Source organism: Acartia tonsa, chromosome 6 (assembly GCF_053477335.1).
Source record: "Acartia tonsa isolate MP-2025a chromosome 6, ASM5347733v1, whole genome shotgun sequence".
Lineage (NCBI taxonomy): Eukaryota > Metazoa > Arthropoda > Copepoda > Calanoida > Acartiidae > Acartia > Acartia tonsa.
In genome coordinates, this window is record NC_137265.1 from 31,380,373 (window position 1) to 31,403,954 (window position 23,582).

The 23,582-nt window shown below is 33.1% G+C and overlaps 1 protein-coding gene across 1 annotated transcript; it reads right to left on the reverse strand.

Annotated features, from left to right (window-relative positions):
* Positions 1-3,555: 3,555 nt before the first annotated feature.
* Positions 3,556-8,207, reverse strand: LOC145322377 (uncharacterized). The gene is made up of 4 exons (XM_080164363.1): positions 8,101-8,207; positions 6,002-6,112; positions 4,919-5,020; positions 3,556-4,271 (listed from the first exon to the last, which is right to left on the reverse strand). Exons 1-4 carry the CDS (start codon positions 8,146-8,148, stop codon positions 3,693-3,695), a joined length of 840 nt encoding a protein of 279 aa, XP_080020489.1. The 5' UTR covers positions 8,149-8,207; the 3' UTR covers positions 3,556-3,692.
* Between the last annotated feature and the right edge of the window lie 15,375 nt (positions 8,208-23,582).

A 23,582-nucleotide genomic window follows, 5' to 3' on the forward strand; every position in this document is an offset into this window, starting at 1 on the left:
CTTATAAAAAATCTTATAAACTATCCTATTGAAGCGAATTGTATATAAAATCAAAGAGATAAGGGCAATTTTAAAAGTTTTTCCTATCACTTTTCTTTTAAAATATTTACATATGGCAATTACCTTCTCTTCGTCTGCCATTCAATTATTTATGGGCGTTGCTAGGTAAAATTATTTGAAGCGTTTAGGCATTCTAACTTTGTACTTTTATAACAAATTAAACGTGTTTTTCTTATTGAAATATTCAAATTGATTTGTTGTTTATATATATGGTTTTTGGTGACCATTGAAAATCTACCTTATAACGCAATTGGTCCATGCCTTCTGAAATACACTTTAAAAATCTAATTTTCTACAAGTTATATTTGTTTTTCTATGCTGTTATTAAATGTACATAGTTGTTGTAATATGTACTACTAGCGGCTACTCCCCTAGCATCTGGGGCTAGTAAATATTCTAAAACTATCATAAGACCTATATTGAAGCCTGTCTACAAAAGTGAACCCATTTGGTTCAGCGGTTAGCGAGATCCTTCAGTACAGACAAAAAAAAACCAGGATGTATAATTATATGTAATCTTTTGTTTGATTTATTTGACCAATTAGGATCTACTCTTGATCTGTGTTTCTTATGCTTAAATCACAGTGTTTACTGTTTATACTTTTCTGTGCCACAATTAATTTTTTTGCATCACTGCACTGCTTGTATATGTTGTCATCCTTGTTTATTGATTTTTATATAATACTAGCGACTGCACCCCTAACATCTTGATGATTTGTATCGATTGATAAGGAAAAATAGCATAAAACAATCCTAAGACCTAATCTACAAATAAAATGGCCTTAAAGCATTTCGGAATCTACATATGTGTGAAACTTCCCTAAAATGGAGTTCTCAATTAGAGCTTAATAGAAAAAAACCTATCTACTTTATATAACACGTATACTTATACTAAAGTAACAGGATGTTTGTCTGTGTGTCTGTGTGTTTGTACCGAAGGATCTCGCTAACCGCTGAACCGATCGGGTTCTCCTTTACAGGGTAGCTTCTAATAGGTCCCAGGAAGGTTTATAACTATTTTCTTGGGGGGGGGGGGGGGGGTTGGACACCCCCAACCCCCCAAAAAAGGAAAATCCCCCCCCCCCAAAAAAAAAATGTTTGCCCCTCCAAAAATTTGTTTTTACTTTTTCTTTTAAAATCTAAAATAAGAAATTAAATTCGATTCTCTCCTCCTCAAGTGCCCCTAGAGGCCTTTAGGGGCGTAACCGCTAGTAGTGTATATCTTACCTGTATTAATAAGCACAATAGAATTTTCAAGCTTGCGTTCCTTACAAAGTTCAAATTAGAACTAGATTATATCAAAATCTCATAATCTTTTAAGCTTTATTCTTTCTTCTAAATTATTAAATTGAATTAATTAAAATTAATTCAGGGAGGAAAGTAGCGTAAATAAAGTTTTAACATGCAAATATTGTTTTATTAAACGTAGATACTCCCGCTTTGTATGCACTAAAATGTGTTCCTAAATATATATTACACTCGAATTTTTCTACCAGTGTACAGTGAAAAGAAGGAGCTGATGCATCATTATTAAAGGCGTAGCAACTCTATAATTTTAGTTACCACAAATGTCCGTACGTCTATTTAAAACATGTTGTTTTCCAACCTTTTTACAAACAAATAATTATGTGATATAATTATCCTATTAATCTGATTTTTAGTATAATGATTTCTATTATAACAAGATACGATGTTCTAACTAAAGCATCTCTATAAACAAGTCCTAAAATGTAAGTATGTCCTTAAACAATATCCTGTATTGAAGCCCCTTTGCAACAAATTTTCTTACAATAATTATCAGACTTATACATTCATATTCTGTTTTTTAGTTCTGCAAATGTTAATGTTCGTTTGTCCTACTGTTTTAGAGCTTCGCTTTTATGGATGTTGGCATCCTTGTTTTATTGCAGGCAAACAATAAGTTTTGTCTTAATTTTTTCTTGCTATAAAGTCGGAGGCAAAATAGTTATTTTTCTATTGCCATATACATCAATATCCATTATTCTAGACGGCAAAATAAACCTTGAGAAACAAGGTCAAAGACCTGAAACCATTTTGCATAATCCAGCATCTAGGATAGGATTATAAGGATATTAGCAACATTAAAGATGAAAATTATGCTGATACCAGCAAATATAATATTTCAATATCTTATGATTTTAGTTGCTTATGTATGCTCTTTAATTATTATCTTTAGTATTGAGCTTTTTTGTCTGTAGCGAAGGATCTTGCTAACCACTGACCTGATATGGTTCTCCTTTACATATAAGCTTCCTATGGGTCCTGAGGTGGTTTTAGGCTATTATATTTTATAGATAAATTCTGGGTTTTAGGCTATTTTTCTGTAATTTATTCATTAGAATAGAGCCTCTAGATGCTAGGGTCCCAGCCGCTTGTATTACCATAAAGGAATTGATTAGAAATCATTTATTTCTTTTCATATGATAAACGACGCTTCACCTCAAAGTGCCTAGCGACCACAGAACCTCCTTATTTTCTAAATGTAATCAAGAGTTACAGTAATGAAATTTGGCTTAAAATAAAAAAAAAATTGGAGGAGATCTGAAAAAAATGCCGTCTTCAGTAATTTTTTTGCATTCACCGCCAAAAAAAGAATAATTTTAAAGGAAATCTAAAATTTTGAACCTCACACTGAAAAATTTTACATAAAAATTATCAGTGTAATGTAAAAATTGTTTTGATGAATATTGTCTTTAAATCACTAAACCTGACATTCTGTAGAAAGCTCATAGTTTTATATTAAAATCTACCAGTAATTAAAAAGTTACCATGATAATATACTCATGTGTGACTTTAATCCTGATTAGAGTTGCTGCGCTACTTAAAAAGTTCCCATATAATCTTAGGTTACATTTGAGAACATCTCTTATAAAAACATATCAAATAAAATAACTTCAAAATTATAAAAATTAAAGATAGGGGGGAGTTTTAATAATGTTGAACTATGCTGTAAAGGAAACAAGAATGACAATATCCATACGTAGCGAAAATTCATGGAATGACAAAAGGAAAAAGTGAATTATATAAAAGATGTTTAGTTAATAAATAGACAAAAATTATAGATATCAAGAAATTTCTATAAAAAATTTATCAAAAGTATTTCCAATGTCTTTTCATGCATGACAAACTAACCAACGACGGACCAAATAAATCATATATTGGATGATGTACATTGATACAGAGAATCTTGCATTTCAGCCATCTTTCTTAAATAGCAGCCGATAAAATTTACTTTCTTCATAGCATTACGGACGGAAGTAAATGGAGAAAGTCGCTCAAAAATCAGACATGTGACGTCATAAAAATGAGTGATTATCAATCTCTTTTTTTAGGGTTTTTTCCCACATCTCCTCTCATCTCCCTCAGTTTTATGACGTCACATTGAGCACTTTCTCCATTTACCGGACGGAATAACGGACGGATATGCAAAGTGAATTATAGAGTAGCTTCGCTACTAAAAATCAGTGATAGACAATTGATGATAAATTGCAATTTTGTTTTAAAGAATATACCACATCCTACTTTGCCGTAACGACAAATATACATAGATTATTAAAAATAACTGTACCTTTTAAAAATAAATCTTAAATCATGATACATTTATTATAAAATCACAAATATTCTAGGCCTCTTAAGTTACTATTGCTAGTATGATAATCATTTATATAATAAATATTTTTACTGTTACAACTTAAATCATAATAACTGTTTCCATATACACTGTTCATAGGTTCAGATTCAACATCTTTGTAGTTATATTTGTTCACAACAGACGGCATTGGTGTACTATTTGGCAAAGGGCTAGAGGTACCACTCGAAGGAGTTTTACGGTTTATAAGTTCATTGTTTGTGTCTTCTGTATTAATGTACAAACCCCCTTCAGTAGAATTTACAGTTGCAGAAGTCAGCTGTTGCTGTACTTTTGATTCCCCGCCATTAAATGATGACGTCACTGTATCACAATGAATTTCAGCTGTTGATGACGTCATGTGACTAGTATCAGGCACTGATGATGAAGGCAACATACCATAATCAGCTGAGGGAAGGGAAGTGAGTGGGGTTGAAGAGGATACTGTTGTATCAACAAGGGTTTGAGGAAGGGACCTTGTTTCTTGATCTAGACATCTGGAGGCCTCTGGATCAGGTAGACAACCTGCTGGAAGATGCTCTTCCAGGTATGGCCAACTTTTCTAAAAGCAAAATTTTATAAATATTCCTAATTTTTTCATCAAAATTTTGTAAAAAATTGTCTGAAACTGAGTGTGGCAAATAGTTTTAATAAATTTGAAAAATTTATAAAAGTAACAGCATGTAAATTTGTTTGTCTGTCTGTTTGTCTGTACCGAAGGATCTCGCTAACCGATGAATCAAGGTATCTTCTTATAGGTCTCAGGAAGGTTTATAACTATTTTTAGGGGGGGGGGGGGGGCAAAACTCTCACCCCCTCCAATTTTTTCCCTTTTTCTTTTTAAATCTAAAATAAAAAATTGGGTTATCTTATTCAACTCCCCCCTCTTCAAGTGCCTCTAGGGGTGCGTAGCCGAGAAAATTGTGTTCCATAGATAGAGTGATATTTTTTCTAGAATTGATAAATTTTATTAGATTATTTTCATATAGTCCTGAAAATTCTTTGTTGACAACAATTATTGCGATTTCTTCAGATGAAACATTCCTGCTAATGAAAACCAACCCTTTGATTGCACGACCTTTGTCAGGAAGTCCTGATTGTGCACCTACTTATGGAATAAGACATTCCCCATAATCTCACTATTAGTGTCACAGCAGCAGGCACTCTTTAATATTTTTAAGTTGATTAACTAATTATTACTAAACTTACATTATTCGATTGTGTATGTTCTGTATCGTCTGGTTGGTCAAGGGTTCTCTTGAGGTGTGTAATGTAGCTCATGGCCAGCCGTAAGGTGTCCAGCTTACTCAACTAAATATAGAGTAGTTACACAACTAAAAAGGATAGGTAATAACATAAAAGAGTACCTCTAAAAATGGAATGAACTTATTCACTTTCTGGAAATAATTATTGAAAAGAATTGATACATTTTCTTGGCTTCTAAATGTTCCAGGAAACATAGTGTAAAGTTTGAGATGGATAGGACGTTTAAAACATACCTAAATTATAACGACCAGGGCTATCCGTTACGAATGGACGAACTTACTCAACTCAATATAGAGTAGTTAAACAACAAAACAAGGATGACATACATCCATAAAATGAAGCTCAACAAATCAGACGGACAAACATATATCAACATTTTGAAATTAACTTTCTGGTAATAATTATATAATTGCTAAATTTTCTTAGCATCTGAATGTTATTGCAATAATTTTGTACAGTATAAAATTTACATGATTAAATTAACGAACAAAATATCTGTTAAGGACGGACGAAAGGGTAGATCGACCCTTAGTGTAGAAAAGCTTCGCTTTAACAAATAAACGATTCCTGATTAGATTCTGACAATTATAGACAATCAGCTATTTTAAAACACAACCTTTGGTAATAGTTCCTTTCGTGGCAACGCCCCTTAAGGGGCGATTTGTTATATTTTTAAAATGGCTTTTTATAGGTTAGGTTAGGTTAGGTTATATTGGGTTAGGTGATTGCCCTGCAGGGTTAGGCCCCCCCGCAGAAGCTAGAAATAGGAGAAAAGCTACTTTGAAAATACGAAAAATCGCCCCCTAAGTGGCGTTGTTACGAAAGGGACTATACCTCAACGATAACTGGGAATCTTATTTGATTAGTTGCATGGCAATGAGTTGCATCTGCTTGATGGCCAAAACATTCCCTATATTTACATTTCATATCACACATATTTGATAAGTAGTAGCATTTCTACATTTATTACATTGTTTGGGACAAGATACGAACTTATCACCTCCCAGACAACCAGCGGACCCGTACCTTTGTATCTGGAGGCACCCATGGCAGGGTCAGTTTCAGCCTTCCAAAGGCTTTACTCAAAATTCTCATTCGGGTTCTTTCACGAGCATTAGCTGCGTTCCTTGGCACATCCTAAACATTAAGATATCTTAAACGGCTCTACTGTCTTAATTTATGTTTTTATATAAGATCCTATCGTGTGAATATTTGCTGTTATTATATCAACACAAGACTTAAGTAATTATCAATTATGAGAGACTAGCGGCTTCGCCCCTAGCCTCTAGGGGCTTTGCCCTTAGAGGTTTTATCAAACAAATTTTTCGGGTTTAGATTTAAAAGTAAATTTTAAAAAAAAATTGGGGGGGGGGAATTTTTCATTTTTTTTGGGGGGGGGGTTAGGGGTGTTCCACCCACCAAGAAAATAGTTATGAACCTTCCTGGGACCTATGAGAAGCTACCCTGTAAAGGAGAACCCGATCGGTTCAGCGGTTAACGAGATCCTTCGCTACAAACAAACAGACAGACAAACAAACATCGTTCTACTTTATATTATAGACTAGCGGCTTCGCCCCTAGCCTTTAGGGGCTTACCCCAAGAGGTTTGATCAACCTAATTTTTCGTATTTAGATTTAAAAAGAAAAAGTAAAAAAAAATTTTTTTTTTGAGGGGGGGTATTTTTCATTTTTTTGGGGGGTTGGGGGTGTCCCACCCCCCAAGAAAATAGCTTAAAACCACCACAGGACCAGTAGGTATATTCCCTGAAGAGTAGAGCCCAATCGGTTCAGTGGTTACTGAGATCTTAAGCTTCAGACGGACAGACAGACGGACAGACGGACAGACAGACATCGTTCTACTTTGTATTATAGATAACTAGCGGCTACGCCCCTAGAGGCCTCTAGTGGCACTTTAAATGTTTTTGTTTGTTAAATTTAATTTTTTATGTACGATACCACCTTATTTGACGTTGAAGTCTCCCCTAAGGGGGGGATTTTTTTGTTTTTTGGGGGGTTAGGGGTGTCCCACCCCTCAAGAAAATATCTTAAAACCACCACAGGACCAGTAGGTATATTCCCTGAAGAGTAGAGCCCATTCGGTTCAGTGGTTACCGAGATCTTAAGCTTCAGACGGACAGACAGACGGACAGACAGACGGACAGACAGACATCGTTCTACTTTGTATTATAGACTAGTGGCTTCGCCCCTAGCCTCTAGGGGCTTTGCCCCAAGAGGTATAATTACATCTTCTATTACTTACCCAGCAGAACGGATCACAAATTTTCGCACCTACCCAGCAGGAAAACATTTTGCGATTAAATTCGCAAAATTCGTAAAATTCGTAAATTTCGTAAAATTCGTAAAATTCGTAAAATTCATAAAATTCGTAAAATTCGTAAAATTCGTAAAATTTGTAAAAAAAAAAAAAAAAAAAAAAAAAAAAATGGCGGGGGATTTTTTTTGTTTTTGGGGGGGTTGGGGGTGTCCCACCCCCCAAGAAAATAGCTTAAAACCACCACAGGACCAATAGGTAGATACCCTGAAGAGTAGAATCCGATCGGTTCAGTGGTTACCGAGATCTTAAGGGACAGACAGACAGACAGACAGACAGACAGACAGACGGACAGACGGACAGACATCGTTCTACTTTGTATTATAGATAATTGGAATGTCTTAGAATAGTGTATTTTTTTTTAAAATAGGTTGAAAAACATACTAATTTTTAGATAATTGGAATTAATAAATTGGATATGATGTCAAAGTGAATATGAGACTCTAATTAACAGCATATCGATAATATGTCAGTTTTTTTCTTATAAGTAAAAACTAGTATCTAGAGGCAGGGAGGGGCTAAAAAATAGCTTAAAAACACCTATGTGAAGCTTACCTAAAGACGAGAACCCAATCGGTATAATAATTATTGAGGTCATAAGCTTCAAGCAAAATAAATCCTTACTACTTAGTTAAAATAATTATCTCCCCAGTGGTAAACCCGCCCCCCCCCCCTCCCTCTTTTATTATTACTTGATTACAAGTCCTTTTGAGTCTTTACCCTAACCTTGGCTATTAAAATCATGTTTGTTTTTCACTATTTTTTTTAATACTTAATTGAAATTTGATAGTAACCTTTTCTTCGCTATTAACATCTTTATCTTCTTTTTTCTTCCTGGGCATTTTTAAAAGGTTTTTATTTTATTAGTTTTCCTTGAGTGTTTGAAATGATTTTATTTACTAATAGGATCTATGCAGTTTAAGCGTGCGCGCACCTCTCGGAGACAACCCAAACACCCCTCCCAATTCATTACCTCTATCTTGAACAACCCATTTTACCCCCCTACATTCAATTCTTACTTTACAACCCCTCTCCCCCTTACTTGATGTCTTCCGACATGTGTAAACAATTTTCAACGGAGAATAATCTTATTGGTGGATGTCAGCGCTTACAATTTGACGCTATTTTCACCCATAAATTGTAGGAATACAGGAAAAGGACATAGGATAATAAAATAATCATTAATATGAAAGTCTTAAATGTCCTTAAGATTATAATCATATCAATAGTCCTTCATAGATTTTTTTTTGCTTTTACTTTTGATTTTTAAATAGCGCAGCAACAACAAGTACACAATTCTGAAGTGTTGTGGTAATCTATTATGCAGTAAAATATTGATTATTGCTTGGCTTAATTTTGTCAATAAATCATTAAAGATTTTTATTCAGTTACCTCATTTAACATTGATAAATTATTGTTTAGATTTTTAAAAATGCGCAGTATTTTCATTGACTTGAGTACAGACATTACCTAACTAAAGAGTAGCTGCATTAGCAACAAGACGTTTAAGGCAGTCTTATAAAGGTGTTTTGAAGACATGTGCCTTCAAATCCAAAAGCTTAACGTTAAATGGTCATCTGCCTTCTAATATAAGTATGAGTATTATATAAAAAAAGCATAGATTTTCTATAATTCAGCAAATTAAGGTTTTTTTTGTCTCTATTTACTAGATAATATTTGGTCTCTTAAAAATACCCCTTCCTCCTCTCCCAAAAATAGCCTGAAACCTGCCAAATCTAATGACAAGGTTTCGTAAATCTTCACCAATTATGCTTTGTGTATGAAATTGTCCTTGTTATACGCAAAGATTATGAACTTTAAAGGATTTAAAAGTGCTTTACTTTTATCCTAAAGGATAACTTTAAAATATTTATATTTATATGGCCTTCTTAGGATAAAATATTTTTATGGAATTAGGGGCTTCACCCTTATCCTTGGGGACTAGAAGGGTGAGCGTAGAGGAGCCATTGGAATTACGTTGAAGGGGAAAGTTTTTAAGTTTGACCCCCTCTCATAACGATGTCACCGATAGACAACCTTTTTATTTTATTTTGCACTTTGCGCTTTTCTGATATCTATGCTTTAAAGCACTGATGTAAGGTTATAGAAATTTTAGAAAATCCACCTGCATTAGGCATGTAATGAAACCCTGTTCTTTTTTATGAGATTAGATAACTACAAAGTTGTTATTCTTAAATATTCATTGTTTTTATGCACAGCAAGTTAGCAAGGGTGGGCCATCACATACACACAAGATAATCTCTTTTTAATTATACACACAAGTATAGGACAATTGATTATTGTATTATCATCTTTCTCCTAATTTTTTATTTGAAATTATGAATTTTATAGGTATTGTCTGTTTCTTGTCATAGCCTCTTATGGGGCTTTTTGTCGTATTTTCACAGTAGCTTTTGATAGGTTATTTTATTACAGGTTAGGTAAATGTTAATAACTGCCCCGCATGGTTAGAGCCCCCCGCAGGAGCTAGAAATAGGAGAAAAGCTACTGTTAAAATACGACGAAACGCCCCTTATGAGGCGATGTCACGAAACAGACATATATTTTAACAGCAACAAAAAGTCCTTGCACTTTACTATAATACTTAAAACTTTTAGACTAATTTGCAACTTTTTAAATTTAATATAAAATAAGGTAAAATTTAAGTTGCACATATTACACTTCGTGGACGTGAATAAACGCCTTTCAAGTTAGCAAGGCATAATATTTGTCAATTCCCCATTTTTTTCAACCCCCCCCCCCTAATCAACCTAAAATACTGAATGCTAAAAGCGAGGAGCTTAATGCATTACTACTTCAACAACCAGATATTTTGGATAATCTTATAATAGAAACCAACATTAACTATGCAACGCTATTCTAATAAGGACAGTATCACATTATATGATTATGTTGATATAAGGGCAAATCCGAGAGGGGTATTTTTGGTCCAAATTCTAAAGATGGAAAATGTCTATTATTGAATTGTTTGGATAACATTTCCTTCCCATCATAGAAGACTAGAAACATTTGTCTAAAATCCCCAGGGATACAGGGATGCTTCCCATTATAGAAAACTAGAAACATTTGTCTAAAATCCCCAGGGACATAAGGATGCTTCCCATTATAGAAAACTAGAAATATTTGTCTAAAATCCCCAGGGATACAGGGATGCTTCCCATTATAGAAGACTAGAAATATTTGTCTAAAATCCCCAGGGATACAGGGATGCTTCCCATTATAGAAGACTAGAAATATTTGTCTAAAATCCCCAGGGATACAGGGATGCTTCCCATTATAGAAGACTAGAAATATTTGTCTAAAATCCCCAGGGATACAGGGATGCTTCCCATTATAGAAAACTAGAAACATTTGTCTAAAATCCCCAGGGATACAGGGATGCTTCCCATTATAGAAGACTAGAAATATTTGTCTAAAATCCCCAGGGATACAGGGATGTTTTCTATCATAGAAAAATAGAAATATTTGTCTAAAATCCCCAGGGATACAGGGATGCTTCCCATTATAGAAAAATAGAAATATTTGTCTAAAATCCCCAGGGATATAGGGATGCTTCCCATCATATAAAACTAGAAATATTTGTCTAAAATCCCCAGGGATACAGGGATGTTTTCTATTATAGAAAACTAGAAATATTTGTCTAAAATCCCCAGGGATACAGGGATGCTTCCTATCATAGAAAACTAGAAATATTTGTCTAAAATCCCCAGGGATACAGGGATGCTTCCTATCATAGAAAAACTAGAAGTATTTGTCTAAAATCCCCAGGGATACAGGGATGCTTCCCATTATAGAAAACTATAAATATTTGTCTAAAATCCCCAGGGATACAAGGATGCTTCCCATTATAGAAAACTAGAAGTATTTGTCTAAAATCCCCAGGGATACAGGGATGCTTCCCAAAATATCTATCTATCTATCTAACCCTCTGTCTAACCCTGTAGTACTAGTGTTACACGATTATTAAGAAAGAAAACAAACTTAAACATCTCTCAAAATAAACAAATGCTTAAAAAGCAAAAGTAAAAAATTTAGTTGTTTCTTTTTAGATTAAAGATAACTGTAAAGGGAATCTTTTTCACGGGGAAGGATTTATATTTATAAAAAATAGTTGTAGGTCAAAATAAGAAGTTTTTCTATCTTTATCAATAGTAGCGAAGCTACTTTATAGTTAAGTTTAATACATTTCTCGTAATCAGATAGAATTAATCAGCAAAATTTTGCACCATCATATTATTCCTGTACTATTGGATTTAATGACCTTGTACTTAGCTTATTATCGCTATGGACACAATAAAAACTGTCCCGAATTTGTATTAATTTTGAGGAACACGACTCCAGTGACGTCATATTTTTCTTTCCCGAAAAAGGGAAGGGGGGAAGAAAATCTCTTCAAAAGAGATGGGGAAAACCCCCTTTTCTCCCATCTCTTTTTTCTTCCCCCCTTCCCTTTTTTTCTTTCCCCCTTCCCTTTTTCGGGAAAGAAAAATATGACGTAACTGGAGTCGTGTTCCTCAAAATTAATACAAATTTGGGACAGTTTTTATTGTGTCTCGCTATGCCATCTTACACCAATTAAGAACAAGGACGACTATTTCTAAAAAAAGCAAAGCTGATAAAATAATTTTAATGATACAATTAAAGATTAGTTTAAATTAATTCATCAAATATTTTCCATTACAATTTTATAGTATAGTTACTTTAGAAAAAAATGTCTAAAACCATATTGGGAATTATATAAAGCGTCCTCAAATGGAGAGCTTTTTTGATTCAATGGATGGGTAGATTACAAAAAAAACTTATTACCTTATAATATAGGACCCTGTCATCTATAATACAAAGTAGAACGATGTCTGTCCGTCTGTCTGTCTGTCTGTCCGTCTGTCCGTCTGTCTGTCTGTCTGTCCGTCTGAAGCTTAAGATCTCGGTAACCGCTGAACCGAATGGGCTCTACTCTTCAGGTAATATACCTACTGGTCCTGTGGTGGTTTTAAGATATTTTTTTGGGGGGTGGGACACCCCCAACCCCCCCAAAAACAAAAAAAATCCCCCCCCCATTTTTTTTTTTTGTAGGAGATTTCGTTGGATCTTTTACGAATTTCACCTTAATTTTTTTTGATAACCTCTTGGGGCAAAGCCCCTAGAGGCTAGGGGCGAAGCCGCTAGTGTTTCATAAAGTAAAAAAAATTCTTTGATAGCTAAAAATACAATTAACTGTCCCTGACGTAAAGAACTTAATTATTAGAAAACTTTGCTTTTTAAAACTTAATAATTTTTTTTACAGGCATGAGAAAAAATAATAAAGACTCTCTCCTAATAAATCTCGCACTATTTACATTATTAAAATAAAAGAAATAAAGTGGAAGTTAAATTAAATATAAAACATGGAAGTAACATGATGTCTATGTATTTCTTTGTCTGTATAGTAGGATCTTGATAACCGCAGAACCGATATCGTTCTCCTTTACATTGTAGCTTCTCATAGGTCATGTGAAGATTTAAAACTATTTGAGGGGAGGGTACCACCACCCTTCCTAGAGAAATCGCCCCTGATAAAAAATACCCCTCCTCTCTATTTTTTTAAATTTTTCTTTTAAAACAATGAGGGAAATAGGGGAGTACATTTTAATTATTCTGTCTTTATTTACATTCTAATGGATCTTTGTGTGTTGTGAATATCTTTTATCTTGTTTTAGAATTTGATTCAACATTTTAAAGTTTATTTTGTAACCAGCCAATAATGAATTGAATATTCATTTGAAAAAAACTTTTTTTTTACCATTCAGCAATATTTATCTTTGTAAGATTTGTAATTAGAAGCAATGTTATTTAAGCATAGGTTTTTAAATAGAATATTGATAAAAATCATCATTGATATGATGGTATAATTGTTTCTAAAAAAATAAAAATGTATACATGATTAAATATATTTTTTGTTTGTTTGATAGAATAGTTATTTATCGCATCGTATTATAGACAGATATTAAAATGAAAAATAATAAGAAAAAAATAAGTATTAATTTTATGATTGTTATTTCAATATTCATGAAAAAGTTCTGTTATACGATGGTAATACATGATTTTTCAGTATGACTAAAATTAATTCTAATCTAGTGGATATCAAATAGTATCTGTATGGGAAAAAATAGCTAAGTTACTTATCCCTCTATCTGAGTTATCTATATTAACAATATATAAATAGGTGTTGATTTAATAAGAAAGTGCTAATTGCTATTTGTCGGTAAATGGAATTTCTTAAATATATCTCAGCCTTCTTTATTTTCTATTCTATATTTTGTTATGCCATATTCGCAGCGAATAACTAATAGAATTAATTTTAAAATCGGTCCTGATTAAAGGTTACGTAAGGCCGATTGAGCACTGAACCCCCTCCCCCCAGCCTTATTTAATGAATGAATTTAATCAAAATAAAGAGGGGGGGGGGGGGTGCAATTGTGATCCCTAAGAGGGGTTACCAAACCTACAGGACTTGTACCTTTCAAGTTTCATCTAAAGGCCATCCAAAGGTCAGGTTAGGTTGGGAACGATGAATTTTGTTAGGTAATGGGAAGAGTCATCGGTTACTGTAAGGTTTAGTCCTACTGCAGGAGCTATGAACCTGAAAAAATAATCTTAATAGTAACTTTTAACAAAGCCTACTAATTTAGTTGTTTCTGTTTTTCTACCATTCAAACTAATTTCACCATTTTCAATTAAATTTGATGTCTGTGCTCCGCTACTAATCATATGTAAAAAAAATCAAATTGCTGCGCTACTTATAGACATACTTGTCCTTGTTTATATTATCTTTGATTTAATATTACATTTAAGTTATGAAAACATTTTTAATGGAATATGATATTTCTATTATTAAAGGTGTCCCCTCGTATCCGCGAAAGTTTCATACCCGCAAATATCGCTAAAACACAGTGTTATATTATCACAAATATTATAATAGCAAAAGATTGCATATCTTAAAATATTATATAATTGAAGTTTTATATATTTGCAATAACATAATGGCGAAAGTTTATATATTCGCAAATATAACAATTGTAAAGTGTTAATAAATCCGCAAAAAATACAATAGAAAATCTGGAACTTTGGTCGATATAATTATCAGGTAATAGTTGGATTGTTAGGTATATCGACGTAAATACAAGGCAAACTGTTATTTTAAAAAAAGTATTTCGATAGCCTTGCTTTACCTACAAGTAACATGTTAAAGGCAGATAAAAAAAAAAGGAGATAGGCAGACAATGTTAGTTATATTTTTATTGAAAATAAGCTTTTTTGTCATTTCTAAAGAACTTCAAAACCCCAAACAACTTCCTTCATCTTGAACCAAATTAAACCAGAACCTTCTTACAAAGTTATTTGGATGAATACATGTGGAGGGTTTGCTATAATGATAATGCATTTTACAATTTGTGCAACCAGATTGCTATTCAATATCATGTGTAATTATTTAATAATATTTTTGCATATATTCAAAACCATTACTAATAAATGTTTAGCTAACGAATTAATCTTAATTGTTTCTATTTATAATCATATTAGAATCTCTATAGGGAATGGAGGGGGGATATTGCTGCACCTTCAAATAACATGTATGAGTTTGCTGCACCTACAAGTAACATGTGATAAGAGCTGCATCTACAAGTAACATGATCCCTTGCTTTTATTTAATTTATATCATATAGCTTAAATCAGATTGAATTGACGGAGATTATTACTGTAATAATTCTCAGCGGCTGGGGTGGCTTTTGCTAATGTGAAAAACTAATTATTTTTGCAGAATCTATCGAACACCCATTACAAGTATATTAAGATAAGGGGGAAATATGGGGGGAAAGGGTCAAGCGGTTATTTATGATTTCAGCCAAAAAAATTACTAAAAGTATAACTTAAACTTTAGATACTTGTTGATTATAACCCTTTGATTTCATAAACTTGTTTCAGAAGTCCTAAGTGTGCTTAATGAATATTTGCGCGTATTATTCGCCACTAATCTTGCTCTTTTTTGTCGCGCGTCTGTTATTGCAGCAGTAGGTACAACTGCATGTATTATATTTAGGCTGTGAGTCGCAATGCTATGGGTTTTCTTGTTAAGTTGGAGAAAAAAGTTTTTCCAGTATGGCTTCGAAACCGATCAATATCGCTGGATTAGAACCAGTTCCCAGATACACTGAAAAATCATTTATTGTATCGTACTTCGGAAACTTTTGTCGAATAATAAAATACAAATCATAAAATTAATACCAGTTTTGTTGCCCCGGGCCTTTGGTTACTCGGGGCCAACTTAACTGGAATTAATCTTAAAATTTTGTCTGTAATACGATGCGATAATTAAGTAACTTTAACTGTTGATTAAACTCTACCTCACGGTACAAAACCAAATATTTGTTTAATCTGAAGAACGTCTATATTAACAAAGTTATGAGATGAACATTTGAAGGAGAGGGTGGGGGGGGGGGGGTAGAGGTATATGTAAGAGTAATAGGATATTGTTTTTATTAAACATTTGTGAATATGCCTAACAATACATTCTCACCAAATCAAAACTATAGGTATACAAGATATTAAACAAGATAGATATACCTATAGAATAGATTATCATAATAATAACATCATATTGAATTAACTCCTTTCTAAAGTAAACAAGGATGACATCATCCATACAAGCGAAGCTCAAGAAATCAGACGGACATACATACGAATAATAATGCATATGAAATAACAATTGATTTGATAAGACATGATTATAAAGATGTTTCACTTATAAAAATGTACATATTCGTCCTATGAATCATCAATTAATATTCCAAAATTAAAATATTCTATTGATTTTCTGACAATGATTAAAGAGTTCAAAATTGTACCATACTGTTACAGGCACCAGCATGCAAAGTTTTAAATCGATAAGACAGTTCTAACATGCTAAACCTACCCCAATGTAGAAAAGCTTTTCCTTTCAGTCTTTTAATTGCTGCGCTTTTATGGATATTAAAATAAAATAAACGAGCGCTAATTTGAGAAGATTAAATACTAAAATATTGTAAAAAATTAAAAATCTACTATAAATGCAGAAAAAATTGCAAAGTATTTAACCACTAAATTATATAAAAAAAAGTTTGGGGTTATTTTTTTCACATTTATTTTATACAACAATGATATATTAATATATGACTATTTAAATATACAATTATAATATCACAAATAATGAGTTTTAATATACTAATCAACTTCTAATTATTAAACTTTTTATCCAAAAAATCCTGATCAAAAATATTTACATTTTTCAATTTTGAAGGAGTAAAGTTTAAAAGATCAAGATTAGCAGTTGGATCTAATTTACTAAAAGCCGGCTCTGAGATGAAAGCCTTTACACATTTGTCTGATTCAAGTTTTGATCCATAGATAGTGTTGCAGGCGTTGTTTTTCTCCACATCACAAGGACTGGTTGTCTGCTTTCTGGAGCATTTACTTCTGAGGACAAGAACAAGGATAAGAATGAAGGAAAGACAGCTGGAGACAATGGAAATGATAACAGCCGGCGATTCCAGTGTAAATCTGCTGTCCTGTGTCTTGTTTGCCGCTGCAAGGTATTGCTCCAGCTTGTTTATATAGATACTGGCAGATGATCCGGCAACCGCCAGTCTGGTGACCTCAACAAGGACATCAGCCGTGGACAGGAGCGGCAGCTTGGCCATGCTGGAGTTGGTCATCATATTGCCGGTGACTGGACCCGCTGGGACTTGACGCCATCTGACCAGATATTTGGATTCACCGGCGGTAACAAGGTCTTCAGGATGATCCTGCCAGGCAATAACAACACGGGGAATGCCATCAAGCTTCTCAATCCCAACAAGATCAATTCTAAATGTATCATCTACAATATTGTCTTCTATGGTGTCATCAGAATCAACATGAATGTCCCCGGCAGTTTGAAGAACACAGGTTCTTGGAATATAAGCTGGTACGGGAACAGTTTTAGCGGCCAGAACTCCAGACTTGCCAACACCAATAATATGGATATACTGCAGCTTTCCCAAGGTCCAGGGCTGGATGTTGGCCTCGGTTGCCAGGGTTTGGTTCACCTCATACCAAGTACCGGCTCTGTCACGGCCAAGGACAAGAAATACAACGGGTTCAACAACAGAAGTGGGTTTAGCGACTTTGGCGTATTTTATAAAACTGTTGGCGGATTGTTTCAGCTCTCCCCATGACAGACTGCAGCCGGTTAAAACGGGAGCGGTAGAAAACTCGAGTCTAGCCCTGCTGCGTCTGCGCTGCCTTTGGCTGCTTGGTGAAAAAACTGAGTTTGTGTTGAGAAAACTGGAACATGCCAGCTGGCATCCAGGTCCGCAGTCAGAAGATTCCTGGCACATGCCACTTAACTGATCCTGTTGGGTTGAAAATTCTTGTAATTTAGCACAGTGGGCCCAACAATCAGTAGCACAATGTTGATCACAACTATCATCACTGTTATTGTCCATACAGATTGCACGGCACTGTCCGACTGTAACACGACTCTGCAGCACTTGATCGTGTACATTAAATGATACGGCGGTGCTTGCTAAAGTGCAAAGAGCACAAAATACTGATATTAAATTCATTGTTGTATAAATATGTGTTGATGGTTTGATAAGTAAAATTAAACTGATACAAACCATTTCCACACATCCTTTTTTATACCCCCGGATAACAAACCATAAAACTCCGCCCCCTTCCCTCTCTCAAGTAGCATTCTCCCTACTCAATCCCCCCTCCTCTTCTTTAATCTCCTTCCTTTCCTAAACCCAATGACCGGAAATTGTAGCTTACTAGTGCATATCGGTCAACCAACTAAACGCAATAAAACATACATTCGGAAAAACAAAGGTGATATAAGTTAAAATTAAAATCAAATTAAAATATGATTTTTAAAGAATAGGATAGATTAAAAGCAAATACAAAGAATATGCACCAGAAGATAAACCATTTGCCTTTAACTTTTCCAACGAACAAATAATAACACTACTACGCAATTTATTTAGTGTATTATGACTGGCAGAAAATTAATTTGCGGATAAGCTCAGAACAGAATAGTTTTCTGTCCAAGGTAATGTGAGTGTGTGTTGACCGTTAAAGAAAATTATTTCATTACATATATTTATTTCTGTTGGACAATTCACTTTCTTTTTAAAAAAAGAAATTGAACACGGTTGACATAACCCGTAAGTAGCGAAACATACAAAAAAACACAAGGATTAAAAACCAGAGTTATAGTCTATAGAGATAAAGAGTTTTCAAAAAGAGAATTTTTTTTGTAAATCTTTTTCATTTTCATGTCTTTGAATCATGAACGACTGAAAAACGAACAAAACAATAATGTATAGAAATCTCAAATGAAATTTTCAACTGAAAAAGTTACATTTTCCCAATACGTTACGGACCAACAATTGAATGGCAGAGTAGCATCGTACTTCTAAAAAGTATAATATCATAAACCTTTTTAACAAATTAAGAGTGAATTGATAAATCTTTAATGTTTTAGTTCGAATCAATTATTTTAAGTATTTTTTAGGAATTATAATTTTTTATATATGGTTATAAAATTGTTTTGATATAAAGGATTTTTTAAAAGCGGGCGATAAAAAAAACAAAAGAAAAAATCTGCCGTATAAACAAAAACTTATTTAGATGCAAATTTGCTCTGGTAGAGAAATCTACTAAAGATTTACGGAATTAAATTTTTAAATTTTATTAGCGTTCTTTGGTTATGTTTAGTATAGGTAAAAAATCATACTTTTTGTCAATTCTTAAAAGGTACAAAAAAAGATTTTGTTTGTGGCAATTGTTTAGCTTCATAACAGACAAAACAAATTAATTATAATTACAAATTCCTTTGAAATAATGTTTTTCTCGCATATGTTTGTTAAAATAACTAATTTCAAGCGACATAAAATTAAATAATTACCTAATAATATTGGTTTATGGACAAGGATGTAATAAATTTAGTGGGCGGGGCTAGTAGGCAGTTATCGGTCAACCTGATGATGCTTGGGGGAAAGAGATGGAGGAGGAATAGAAATAGGGATATATAATATTTGGGATAGGATACAATAAGCTACTGGAGAAATCTTTCAACTGTTAATCCCATTATCCCATTATATAAAGTAGTAAGTTTTTTTTTTGTACGGAGCTTAAGATTTTATTGACTCCTGAACCGATAAAGTTATCAATTTTAGGGAATCTTTCCAAATGTCGCAGGATGGTTTTAAGCTATAGTCTTTTCACCTTAACCTTTTGAATACAGAACCACGTGACTAGATGCTAGGAGCGCAGCGCTTGTCATCAATAAAGAATTGTCTTAGGTAGGATGCAATAAAACCAGGGGGTGTTGCTAATATCCAGTTATCGGTCAAAAATATTGCTGAAGAGTACTAAAGGTGGGGGGGGGGGGGGGAGGTGACATACTTGCTTCTGAAGAAAACTATTTTGCCTTATTTTTCCATATTATACTGCTGTATGAAAAGATGCAGAATGATTATTGGAATTTTCTAAGGATGTTGATTTAAAACATAATTGTTCAAATGCTTCTGTTAACATTTTGTCTTTAGGACTAGGATGTTATCAAAGAGGCGTGGCTCACTTGCAGTTATCGGTCAACCTAACAACCTATACATATGCTTTGAAAGGTTGGATTGGAGGGATAGGAAGTGAGGGGGGGGGGGGCAGGTTGGCAATAAATTCATGAACATATTACATCTTCATAAAAACTATTTGCATTTAAAGAATAATGTGCTATTGATAAAAAAAAGATATAGAATAGTTTTATTTATCACATCGTATTATAAACAGCTTTCCGCGGATATAAAAGTGTACACTTATAAGACTAAAACCAATTTTGTTTCCCGAGATGCTGAAGGCTTGGACTAACAAGACTGGTTTTAATTTTGTGATTGTACATTTTTATATCCGCGGGAAGCTGTTTATAATACGATAAGATACATGAATTTTCAGTATGGCTTAGAACCGGATCTAATGGCTTCTGGAATAACTATTAAAAATAACATAATTAATTTGATTTTAATGCCTTATGACTTTAATGACTTATTGCATTGGGAAAAACTATTTTGTTGTTGTTTTAAAATTTATTTCAATGAAACAAATTAAACACATTTAATATTTGGTATAATTATCATGTTATGATAATACAATATTGTAAATTATAATATCTAACTAATGCGAAATAAGTGGACATTATTTTTACTGAGCATCAAATAATAATCAATAAAGGGAGAGGTCATTTTCTAGTAAATCCCGTAAAGGTGTGTGTTATAAGGCCTAAAAATAGTAGTAGAACGATAAGGTGCTCTAGATATATGTATTCCCTATTGAATAGAACAATAGGGAAATTTTTTTTTTTTTTTGATAACCGTACCTGGATTATCTAAAAAAAATACGAAATTTCTATCAAACGCTTTGTTTGGCTCAAACTGACAAAAATTAAAAAAAAATATAATTATAATAATAATGTTTTCTATAGGTACAAGGTAAAGGTTAAGAACAATCTATACCATTAAACAAAGGAAGAAGTTATTCTTTACAGGTTGATTTATTATAATTATATTTTTTTTTATTTGTGTCAGTTTGAGCCAAACAAAGCGTTTGATAGAAATTTCAGATATTCCAGGTACGGTTATCAAAAAAAAAAAAAAAAATTTCTTCCCTATTGTTCTATTCAATAGGAAATACAAATATATAGAGCACCTTATCGTTCTACTACTATTTTTAGGCCTTATAACACACACCTTTACGGGATTTACTAGAAAATGACCTCTCCCTTTATCAATTAAGTGTTATTGAGAGTATCATGTTCCTCAATATTAATAATAACATGATGCTTTGCACGAATAATTTCTTTTTTTTTTGCAGAGCCATATCCCTCCTTTAATTGACTTTATCAATGTTTTAATATGTCTAGGATGTAATGAATTGAAAGGGCGGGGCTTCTATGCATTTATCAGTTAACCTAATATTGCTTTGTGGGAAGGGTTATATAAGTAATGAAAACATAACATCTTTTTTGTTTTAAAGTATTGGAATGGAAGGAGAAAGATATATTTGGGAGATTCCAGAACACCCTAATTATACAGTAGTCATGCTACTTCATATATTGTCTTTTGTAGTAGGATGTAATAAATCGAAGGGGTGTGGCTACTATGCCGTTATCGGTTAACATAATAATTCTGGTCGCCGTTGAAGGAGAGCGGGATTAAAATAGGGTGATATAATACTTTGTTCGGATACAGAAAAATTAAAACGGATTAAAAATTCTTTTGTCTATTAAATTGTTAGAGTTTAAGAACCAATTTAGTTAGGTGATTAAGGGATAGGGCTACAGAACTTCCGGAAGACCAAGCATATATAGTAGCTATGCTTCTTATGTTGTCTTTAGATCTAGGATGTAATAAAATGAAGGGGCGGGGCTTCTATGCAGTTATCGGTCAACCTAAAAATACGTGGATGGGTTAAGAGGGGAATGATATTGGAGATGCAAAGGGGTGTAACTACTGAATGTAGTTATCGGTCAAACAAGTAGCTTTAGTAAGTTTTTTGTGTGTGTGGTAAGGGGGGGGGGGTAGGGTGTATATGTTAAATAGTTAATTCTAATGGGGAAGGGAAGTTATTCAACATATAATTTTTATTGATCAATATAAAGGGAAGCTTTGTAAAAGTGATGATATCTATACAATTATGTCTGAAAAACGGTATATCAGGCTTTTTTAAGAATGTTTTTAAATCAACTTAGTTAAATTGTTTCATTCAAAAAGGATAGGCTTTAGAAAAATCCCCTCCCCTAATTTATGTGTGGAAATTTGTCTTTGTTAGGTTGTAAATATTGGGGTAAAGAAAGAGCTGTATGTTAATTGAACCTTGAAAGCACTTTTCTTCCCTTGTATTCCTTTTGGAATGTCCCTTTATTCGAAAGACTTTTTTGTTAGAAAAGGGGTGTGGTCTTTCAATAACTATAAAATCAGGAACCCAGATATGTAGGACAAACGGAAAAGGGTGGAGATTTTATTAGATATTGTAAATTTTATTTTATTCAAGAACATGGTAAATTACCGACAAAGTTATGGATAAGGAAATAATTTCTCACAAAAGACTTTCAAAGAACGGTTGCACCCCTAGCCTTCAGTGATTTTTTAAATTTAATGAACAGCTTAAAACCTGCCCAGCACATATATAACGCTTTCCTAAAAATAGAGAAAGTTTTTAATTTTTTTTCTCAATAGATTCAGTCGTTAGTGAGATCTTAACGGACAAAAAAACTTGCTAATTTATATTTCAGGGTATAGGATAGCACAACAACAAAAAACACATACAATTGAAGTAGAGATACAGTAAGCTATTGTACAAGATAACTTTGTTAAAACAGATTTTGCTGTTTAAAAATTTACCCTTTGATTTTCCATATTATTTTCATAAAAATTTATGAAATCTCGTTGTAAGTGCGATTCATAATTGATTGTCAACTTTTAAAGCTTGGTTGTGATTTTATAAAAATATAGTAATTCCAGGTATCTTAAATGATAATACAAGGACGATGTACGTACTATATGATGATAGACAACATTATCCCTCTCTGAAGATTAAAGTTGAAAAGAAAAAACAATTAATATTCAATATATTACTTAAAGTGGTTATAAAACTATAGGTACCAGCGTAATTTGCTTTCTATTATCCCCTTCTTGGAATAAATCTTAAAACCTAGAAAGAAAGGACAAACGGAAAGGGGCGGGGATTAAAAATCATTGTTTTTAGTATAAAAGAATCTACCGATAAAATAATTTTGATTAAGGAAGTTAATTCTCACAGATATACAAAAATGTGTAAATTTACATAACTGCCGTGTTAAACATAGAATCAATATATCGGCATATAATTTTTGTAGTTTTTCGACCCTATGACATTTGTTTGATGTTACATGAGTATTTCCATAGACAATTTGTCTAACAAGCAATACATCTCAGAGAACCTCTAACGACCAAGTAACGCATTTTTTATTTTGCCAGTAAAATCTCAGTGATCTAAAGGGATAAGACATTGATCGAAAAATAGATGTACATTCTCAATAATGATACACAAAATTACCCCTTCTGTAGCGTAGAATATTAGTGGTTAAAACATTTGAACACTCAATTTACTAAATCATCTAATCAAAATAAAATTAAAGTCCCCAAAGTTGTTGAGTCAACAAATA